Source organism: Castanea sativa, chromosome 1 (assembly GCF_040712315.1).
Source record: "Castanea sativa cultivar Marrone di Chiusa Pesio chromosome 1, ASM4071231v1".
Taxonomy (NCBI): Eukaryota; Viridiplantae; Streptophyta; class Magnoliopsida; order Fagales; family Fagaceae; genus Castanea; species Castanea sativa.
This window is the reverse complement of record NC_134013.1, coordinates 37,695,958-37,706,391: the sequence shown is the minus strand read 5'-3', so window position 1 is coordinate 37,706,391 and position 10,434 is coordinate 37,695,958. Positions and strand designations below refer to the sequence as shown.

General features: G+C 35.4%; 1 protein-coding gene across 1 annotated transcript; it reads left to right on the top strand.

The window, feature by feature from the left end:
• Nucleotides 1-2,824: 2,824 nt before the first annotated feature.
• LOC142644039 (pentatricopeptide repeat-containing protein At5g39350) lies at nucleotides 2,825-5,113 on the top strand. Its single transcript, XM_075818729.1, has one exon. It carries the CDS (start codon nucleotides 3,054-3,056, stop codon nucleotides 5,070-5,072), a length of 2,019 nt encoding a protein of 672 aa, XP_075674844.1. The 5' UTR covers nucleotides 2,825-3,053; the 3' UTR covers nucleotides 5,073-5,113.
• The last annotated feature ends 5,321 nt before the right edge of the window (nucleotides 5,114-10,434 follow it).

Here is a 10,434-nt window from a genome sequence, read left to right as displayed (position 1 = left end):
TAAGAGAATAACGTTTTTTTTTTCTAAACTCTAAGTTAGCGTTCAACTAATTTTTTTTTTTCTTATATTCACGTTTTCAAATATGAGTTCTATTTGATCACAAATTTTCTTATATTCACCATCTGCCACCTCAAACATGGAGGAATGGATGTTGGTTAGTGGTAAAACATCTTGTACATGATGATAATTATCCTTCTTCTTATTTATGTACCCATTTTCAAAGGCAAATACCTCAATCAAAATATAACCATTACGTTGATATCCTTTTTGGCTAGATCTCACTCGACAAATTCGACTGCTTTTACCATCATCTCCAAGAGAAAAAGCAATTAATCTTGCTTTTATGATGATCATATTTGAACAAAACAATAGGAATATAAGAAAACGTGATAGTGTAACAGAAATAAAAGAAAACGTGAGTGTTTTTTTTTTAAGATAAGATAATGATATGAAAAGGATAATGATAACAAAGTAAGGAAATCAAAATATAAACCAAATACATGAAAGTAAATATTGAATGACAACTCATAAAAGTAAACGTAATACAAAGAACCCAATATGCATGAGGCATCTAAATAGAAGTGGTCAAAGATACTTACATTTCTGCCGTTGACTACACTTCAAGTCCAAAGTCCAAACAGTTTGTTAGAGTTAGAGGACAAAGAACACAAAAATCTTGAAGATCAATACCCCAACGCATGTTCGTTGAAGTTTAGATACAAAAATCTTGAAGAAAGACACTCCAGTGCGCGTTCCTTGAAAAAATATGTGAAAGAAATTAAAGGTAAGGTTGAAATATAAAGGTTTTTTTACACAAATATTTGATTTGTTTCTAGAATATAAGAAGTTTTTCATAAATTAGAAAACCAAAAATAGAAAATACCAAAGTACATTAACATACACATATCGTTGAGCAAGAGCAAATTGGAGCAGAGCAAATAGAAAAAATGATGATAATGTGAAAAGAAGATTAACACAGAATTGAGAGAATTGGAGAACTGAAGAATAAGGAATTTGAGTTTGAAAACCAACGTGAGTGTGGTCTTATTTTGTAGATAGTGTTTTACGTGGGAGTTAAAGAAGCATTTTTATCAAGTTTTGCCCTTACTTAAACGTAGGTTATAGGGGTATTTTGGAATAAATAAAAAAATTGGTCCAAATAGGGAAAATCCTTTAAATAGTAGTATAGAAGAACATAAAAGACTTAATTATGATGTTTATGTTATTCTATCCAATGTTTTAAATAATGAAATATTTTGGTGTTGGTGTTTATCGGTGCACTGTTTTGGAATTACACACCGGATATATACACACACACACACACAATTATTTAAGAGGCTTCTCTTATTTAAATTTCTCATTTTTTTAATTAAAAAATGTCTCTCCACCCTTATATTTAAGTAGAGACAAAACTAAATGATAATTTGGTAAAATGCAACTGTAACTCCCACTAAAATATTACCTAAAAAATAGAGTCACTCTCTTATTAATTTTCAATTACTTTATCTACTTATAAATTAGATTTTAAAAATAAAAATTATATATATAAAATAAAAGCACAGAGTTTTTTTTTTTGCTAAAAAAAAACTTCATAGCACGCGCGAAGCACATGTGATGAGACTAGTATATATTACATATTTTTATTATTCTTTAAAAAAATTAAGCAAAAATCTAAAACTAACCCTCTAACTTTCAACATTTTTTATTTCAGTCTTATAACTTTCAACTTTGTCATTTCAGTCTTCTAACTTTCAATTGTTGTCAATTTGGTATTTTGTTAGGTGCCTTTGAGCAAAACAACTTCATTTTGGCTCTTTTTTTTAAAAATTTTGTAATTAAAAGAAATTAAAAAATTGTTATTAAAAAAAAAAAACAAAGTTGAAGAAAGGAAAACTCTATCTATCATAGTAGAACAGAGCAAAGAGAACATGAAGAAAGGAAAAGAACCCACATGCTTGATCAATTTTTGGATGCAAGAGACTGTGAAGGAGTTAACAACGTGCGTGTACTTCATTTGCGCTATCTGGTCACCAGTTATCAAAGAATTGGACTCCGACAGTCATATAAACTCAACTTCTTTGTGCACTTTCGCCAAAACCTCCGGATGTGAGTCGAGGAGAGTCATGGCCAAGTGGAGTAATGAAGTGGAAGCGTCTTGAGCAGTGAAGAGAAAGTCGAAGAGGTAGCTTTCGATTTTGACATCACTGGTGTTTGGCAGCAGAGGCGGCGCGATTTTGTCGGATTCAGATAAAGCTGTTGACTCCTTCACAGTCTCTTGCATCTAGAAATCGATCAAGCACGTGGGTTTTTTTACTTTTCTTCGTATTCTCTTTGCTCTGTTCTACACAGACGGACAGAGTTTTCCTTTCTTCAACTTTTTTTAATAACAGTTTTTTAAATTTCTTTTAATTATGAAAAAAAAAAGCTAAAACAGCTTCGTTTTGCTCATTTAACAGAGACATTTAATAGATGGTTAATAGAATGTCGAATTAATAACAATTAAAAGTTCGATGATTAAGATGACAAAACTAAAAATTAAAGGACTGAAATGAAAAATGCTAAAAGTAAGAGCGTCTATTTTGAATTTTTGCCAAAAAATTAAATAAGAAACTAAAGATATTATTTTTTAATAAAAATAAACTCAAATAATTTGTAAAAAAATAAACTTGGTTTGGGTTATTTGCAAAACATGAAGGTTCCAAGAAGGCTGATTTTCAAGTTTCAAACTCACTGTTGACTCGAATGTATTTTCCTATCCTATTTCAAATACCCGACCCACCCGCGTGATTTCATTTTTAAAGGGGTCTGTTGTACCGCAACGGAATTCAAAACTTTGGATAGAATCGGTTTACATCGGTAGGCGCAGTTTTAATAGGTATACATCGGTTTTAATTATTATAAAACCGATCCCTATCGGTTCGGTACCAAATTTAAAAAAAAATCGAGCCGACCGAACCGCGCACACCCCTAAATTTCTATCACACACACCCCTAATTCTATCATTTTTAAAGTTGAAGTGGCTCATAATCATAATCTGAATTGATGAATGGCACATGACATCTCAAGCTCTCTCAAAAACCAAACACCTTCTCACTATTACCGCAGCAGCCCAGTGCGAGTCACTCTTGCGAAGCTATGCGGCCATTCGCTCTCTCACAAAAACCAAACAACTCCATGCCCACACCATCACCTCTGGCCTACTCTCCACCCACCTTCATTCAAACCTCTCGACCGCCTATGCTCTATGTGGCTACGTCCCCCATGCGCGTAAACTGTTCGACGAAACGCCTCACCGAACCTCATTTTTGTATAACATCGTCATAAGAATGTACATACAAAAAGGGGTTCCCTTGGATGGACTTAGCGTGTTTGTTGAAATGCTCAGCTCGGGGCAGTGCCGGCCTGATAACTTTACGTACCCTTTTGTTATCAAGGCTTGCGGTGACTTGTCGTTGCTTAATGTGGGGCTTGTAGTTCACGGGAAAACACTAATGGCTGGGCTTGATTTGGACACGTTTGTGCAGAACTCTTTGCTGGCAATGTATATGAATTGTGGTGAGAAGGAGGAGGCGAGACGGGTTTTTGATGCAATATGGGAACGGAGTGTTGTGTCTTGGAATACAATGATTAATGGGTATGTTCGGAATGGGTGTGCAAAGGAGGCTATGATGGTTTTTAGTTGGATGATGGATGTGGATGTTGAACCTGATTGTGCCACCGTGGTTTCAGTGTTACCAGCTTGTGGTTACTTGAAGGATTTGGTATCAGGAAGAAAGGTTCATGCGTTAGTAGAAGAGAAGGGTTTGGGGAAGAAGATAGCAGCAAAGAATGCATTGGTAGACATGTATGCTAAGTGTGGTAGTATGGATGAAGCACGATTAGTTGTTGATAAGATGGGTGAGAGGGATGTGGTCACATGGACAACCATGATCAATGGGTACATTTTGAATTGTGATGCAAGAAGTGCTTTGGCACTTTGTCAGCTGATGCAGTTTGATGGGGTAAGACCCAATTCAGTGAGTATAGCTTCTCTTCTTTCGGCATGTGGTAGTTTGTGTTCTTTGGAGTATGGTAGGTGCTTCCATGGGTGGGCAATAAGGCAAAGAGTTGAGTCTGACGTTATTGTGGAAACTGCATTGATTGACATGTATGCAAAATGCAAAAGAATTTACCTCAGCCTTCGAGTGTTTGCTAAAACTACTAAAAAACGAACAGTCCCTTGGAATGCAATTCTTTCTGGGTGTATTCACAATGGGCTTGCAAGAGAAGCAATAGAATATTTCAAACAAATGCTAATGGAAGCATTACAACCAAATGATGCAACCTTGAATAGTCTCCTCCCTGCATATTCTATTCTTGCAGATTTGCAGCAAGCAAAAAATATACACTGTTACCTAGTAATATCTGGGTTTCTTTCAAGCACCGAAGTTGCTACTGGTTTGATAGATATATACTCAAAATGTGGAAGTTTAGAATCTGCTCACAAAGTTTTTAGTGGAGTTCCTGAAAAGGAAAAGGACATTATCCTATGGAGTGTAATAATAGCTTGTTACGGAGTTCATGGTCATGGTGAGATTGCTGTTTCACTTTTCAATCAGATGGTTCAATCTGGGGTGAAACCAAATGAAGTCACTTTCACCTCTGTTTTGCACGCATGCAGCCATGCTGGTTTGGTGGATAAGGGTTTTAATTTGTTCAAATTCATGCTTGAAAATCACAAAATGAGTCCTCGTCCAGATCACTACACTTGCCTTGTCGATCTTCTTGGTCGTGCTGGTCGACTGGATGAAGCTTATGATCTAATCAAGACAATGCCATTTAAGCCTAACTATGCTGTTTGGGGTGCACTGCTCGGTGCTTGTGTGATACATGAGAATGTTGAACTAGGAGAAGTGGCTGCAAAGTGGCTTTTTGAGCTTGAACCAGAGAACACAGGAAATTACATATTGATGGCAAAAATTTATGCTACAGCAGGAAGGTGGAAAGATGCCGAGAATGTGAGACATATGATGAATGAGATAGGATTAAGAAAAATGGCTGCTCACAGTTTGGTTGAGGTCAGAAATGTGTGATATGGGTACAGATTTTTTGGTTTGAATGGATATATCTCTGCCATGACCTATACCTAAGTAGAGGTTCCAATCAAAAGCCAAGGTGCTTGCCCAAATGGAAGTGTGTGATTATGATGACTGATTGATACCCTTAATTGGAAGATTTTGTTTGATTGACAGAAGGGAATCTGTTTTAGAGACTAGGGAATGCCTTCATATATCACTGCAATCTAACTTATGTTGCAATCAGTTCTAACCAGCGTTGCCATTGTATCAATTACAGTTGGCATGCAGGTTAATTTTGTAAGTTTTTGACTGAAGAGGCAACTTCTTGGTCAAACAGAATGTGCAACTGTCATTATTATGCATGGACCAGTTTGCCATTCCTTTCATTAATATGCTACCTATCTATGGACAAATGGGAATTACATAAGCTGATGCCATTTATCTGCATTTTATGGATGCTATAGGTAGACATTTGTATGTACCATGTTAGCCTGCTGGAGGATCAGGTATATTGAATTATATTACTCTTCCAAGTGGGATCGAACTGTAGTGTGATGAGAATGTTGGGGATGAGGATCTCTCATGACAGCGAGCCATCTTCATTAGATCACAGGATATGTCTATGTAAAATGGAGTTTGATATGGTTCTTTATAAAAAAAATTACTTTAGGCTTTGCATGTTAACTTATAATGTTCTTTGTCATTTACTATAATTTATTTGTCTTCTTGAGCTTCCTCTCGTGACCACAGATTATTGCATGATCTTCAAGAAATGATCAAACATCCTATTTCAGTACTTTGTCAGAATCACATGCTCAATTTAAGAGCTCAACGTTATCATTAGATTTGAGAGGTTTTGGTTTGTTTTTGAGCTTTTTAATAAATTTCTTTTTTTTTTATGATTGAAAATAGGAATGGTTTGGGTTTAATTTTTTTTGTTTGTTTGTTAGAATTATAGGCTGAATTAATCACTTGTAGAGGTTGCCTATTTCTTTTTCCCAATTCTTGTCTTTTTATCTACTTTTTTTTTTTTTTTTTTAGCATAGAGTATGTTATGTACTACTTAAACATGGGATTTTATATACACATCTTCAAGGATTTAGCATTGTGTATCAAGTTTAAGAGGTGAAATGGGTAAAAAGCAAAATTTTACCTATGCTCATACACAATTTTCAATATTTTTTGTACTAACACCTGAAAAAAAGTTTAAAATGTCTTATATTAATATTGCTTAGTATTATTTTTATAGGTAAGTTAAACATGCATTCAACAAGTCTTAAACTCAAAACCTCACACTATTCTACGCCACCAATTATGGTTTTATAGGAACAAATTGCTCAAGTCTCAAGAGTTGCCCTCCCACCACCGCATCCATCCCCTTCATTTCATTACCACCTTCTATGCTTGTTCGTAAAATAAATGGATTTTTATTTATTTTTCTTTGTTTCACCAACAAGCTTGGGAGTTGGGAGTTAACTAACCAACACCACATCCTCCTTTCACCCCAACCTGATCCCCGCTCCATCTGCTTGGTTCAAGATTAATTTTGATGTTGTTGTGAAGCCCAACGACGTTTACTTTGTTGTTGTTTGTCGAAGTCTTTTGGAAAAGAGCACACATGCTTGGATAATGGATTGGTGTTGACGTTCATGGTAATCCTCTATGGGTTGAAGCCGGAGCCGGACTTCTAGATGTTACCTTTACACAGTTTTTGGGATTAAACTATATTATCTTTGAAAATAATTCTTACAATATTAGATAATGTCTCTTACACATTTTTTGTTGCACACACCATACACAAATTATTTTTTCAACTGAAAAAAAAAAAAATCATGTTTTGAAGTCACGACTTTAATTCAAAAATTGAATTGTGTGTAATAGAGTAATAGACACTACTCTACAATATTATCCTCCATCATTGGTAATTAATGTAGCTGACAAATCCTTTCATTTTTGTTAATTTTCACATGTAATTAGATTTAAAAATTGTTTAGCCTTTGGGGCTCTGTCCATCGTCAATCTTCCAGCCCATGTTTTACTACCGGAGAAGGTAGATGGGATGTGCCTCTAGATTCTCATTTTTTTTTTTTTTTTTTTAATCTAAACTTATTCAGCCGAAAAAAAAGAAGAAAAAAAAGAAAAAGAAAACACTACTCTATGCTCATATATTCAAGCCTATATATATGTATAGCCAAAATTCATTAGCATCAATCTCGCGGAAAATGTCTTGAAAAATACAGTGAATCGAATACTTGAAATTGGTTTTGGTCATCACTCATCAGGAAAGGACAAAGGAACATGAATGAATGATGTAATTAGAAAGTGGTGACTGAGGCTCGAAAAGGAGAATGAAAGTAGCTAACCCAATAGGCATGCATGCAGGGTTCATTCAAAGCACAGTAAAATTTCCTCCCACTCGTCTCGTCTAGTTTGACAACCAAATTTTTTTTTTTTTGGGTTCTAGCTAGCATCTTGTTCACTCATGACTCAATTTTATATGGTACTTTGATCAAATTGTAACACAAATAAAGAGTTGGAAACTTTAATGAAATAAAGATGTCTCTGAAACTGAAAGGTGCTTGTTGCTATTTGAACTTCAAGCATTAAAACCGTGTGCTAGATGGTCTCTAGACAGAAACAATAATGGCAAAATATCAGCTGGGTTTGAAAGAGAAACAAATAGAACTGTTGCTGTTGCCAATTGCTGCCATGCACTGGGCAACTGATGGGAACTTTTGACCTCATAGCTTTTTAGTCTTTTAGAAAAGAAACGAAAGCATCCATACGTCACCTAGTTATACTTTCAAACCATTGTCTCCAATACACTGCTACATGTCATGTGCCATTACTTTTTTCAATTAAAGATCTGCTCTTGGATGGGCCCATCCCATGCATATTTCTATTCTAGTGCGAGAGAGAGAGAGAGAGAGAGAGAGAGATCACCAGCTAAGATGGACACTACTTGTCTAAGTAAATTTAGAGCATTCTTATCAAGGATTACAAAAAATTTAATATTTATTATTTTAAAACATTATTTTTTTTATTTTAACACTTTATTTTATAATATATCAAATATCAAAACTTCAATTTTTTTTATAACTTCATTTAAATATTATTTCTTTATAATTTTTTATTCTTTTTTTGTTTTTATTTTTTTCATCCTCTCTTTCTCTGGTCTCATTGTCTCCCTCTCTCCCTCTCGGTCTCGCTGTCTCTCCCTCTCTCCCTCTCGATGACCCACGCCAATGAGACCGATCAAGTTGACAATCCATGCCGGTCACGTTGCAGACCCACGAACCCAGACCCACAAAATCGCCGGAACACATCAGACCACCACCCAAAACACCAAATCCATAACCCACACAACCACTGTCGAATCTAACATCAAATCACAAACTTATAAAAAAAAATTAAAAAAAACCACTTCGATAGAGATCGGCTTGGCTTGATGCTCCGGTCTGAGTTTCGTCGGAGAGGGAGGCAAAGATATCGAGCAGAGGGAGAGAGAGAGCAGAGAAATGGGAGCAAGCAGAGATGGAAGAAACGGAAATCGGAGAGAGAAGAAATCTGGAGAAAGAAGATAAAAGAAAGAATATAAAATAATTTTTTGTTTTACAATCTTGCTATAGTGGGCTGCTAGACATAGCAGTCCACTGTAGCTGGATTGCAAAATAAATGAGATATAAAAGTTTTGATGGAGAATGCTTTTTAGTAGTTATAGCATTTTGTATCTTAAATTTTAGCATATATAGCATTTGCCCATCTTAATAAGAATGCTCTTACCATAAATGGCTAAAACTAATGTCCTGCTATAAATATACTAATCTCTTTTTTTGTCTCTAATTGTTTAAAGAACCACATGCCTGTGCAACACTGCAACATATATATAAAATAATATCCACTAATTACCACACCATGTAATAAATATTACAGGTAGATAATTGAATATCCTTGGCTCTAATTTGCCAAAAGATATACCTACCTATGGGAAGTGTGACTGGAATCATTTACTTCTATGATATGATGCTGATGCCATTTGTCTCTAATTGTTTAAAGAAGCTCAGGCGTTACTTCTAGATAATTGGACTGCATTGCAAAGATAGCCCGTTTCTTTCCCTGCCTGTACAGTATAAGGGCCTCATGTCATTGTAATGCAACAAAATCTGTTCATCAGAGTTTTATGATTAATTATATTTGCATTTGCAGGGCATTATAACATTCACAAATTCTAAGCCTATTATTACCAGTCAGCTGCAATTAAGCATAGACTTTATTATCCAATTAATCAGTTTGTACATCTCATGTAATGGAAGCAGTGAAGTTTTTGCAATTTGCAAGCCAATAAAGTAGAGAATTATTAGGCACAACAACATATCAAAAAAGTCGAATGGCCCACAAGTAACCTTTGTTTATTTTTGGTAATCACCTGCTCTCCGCGGCATGCATGTTACCTTCTTGTGCAGTGGCATTAAGAACCAAACTTCTCCCATGTGGAGGTTGCATCATGTAACTAGCTACTGGCACACCAAATCACTTCAATTACTTTTTATACTCTCTGCTCTATAATAGCTCCATTTTTAACTGACTTTTCTTGCATACTTGCATTGTTCTCTTACCGTCTTAAGCTTGCGTTGGGATTGACTTACTACTCAAACTAGGTAACAGTCTTTTTCTTTTGGAAAAAAAAACTAAACCAGCCGCCCACATATCCCCATTGCCTAATTTCATAGTGCAGGGGAAAGGTGAGCATATCATATGAAGTACCTTAATCACATGTGCCTCATAATGTAATTTTTGTGTGGATTCCAAGTTCCAAACAAGAAGAGTTTATACTTCGAATTACAGAAGACTAGGACACCCACCATAGGACAGTAGGATTAACACAAGGCATAAATTAACTCTCTATAAATGATGTTAATCCTGGTAAGCTTTCCCTTTAGTTGAACAAAATTAATACTAGTGTCTTATTGCTTGTGTATGTTTGCTTTTTGAGGGTCATCTGAATATAAATGTATACTTTATGTGGAACAACATAGGCCATATACCATTTAATAGGTCTTAGTCAATGTTTTCAGTTCCTTATTGAAATGCTCATAATTTTGAGTAGGGAAGTCCAATTAGATGCATTGCACCAATGCCTCGGTTCTGAAACAATGCTGATTAAATTCCTGGCAAGGGAGGTAGACTGAGACAGGCCTGCATCATACAATTTGAATGGTCCACGTAACAAAAGGACACTGGCTTAACCATCAATGATGCTGTACTATCTGTGCAACTGAAAAACTAGGAAACGTGGTTAGGCTCTGAAAAACTAAATGCGATGCCCATATTTGGGTCTTGAATCCTGATTTACCTACCAACAGACCCCCCCCCAAAA

Bases quoted from the DNA above. Each gene is read 5' to 3' on its own strand.
- LOC142644039 (XM_075818729.1), top strand. From the start codon at position 3,054: ATGACATCTCAAGCTCTCTCAAAAACCAAACACCTTCTCACTATTACC.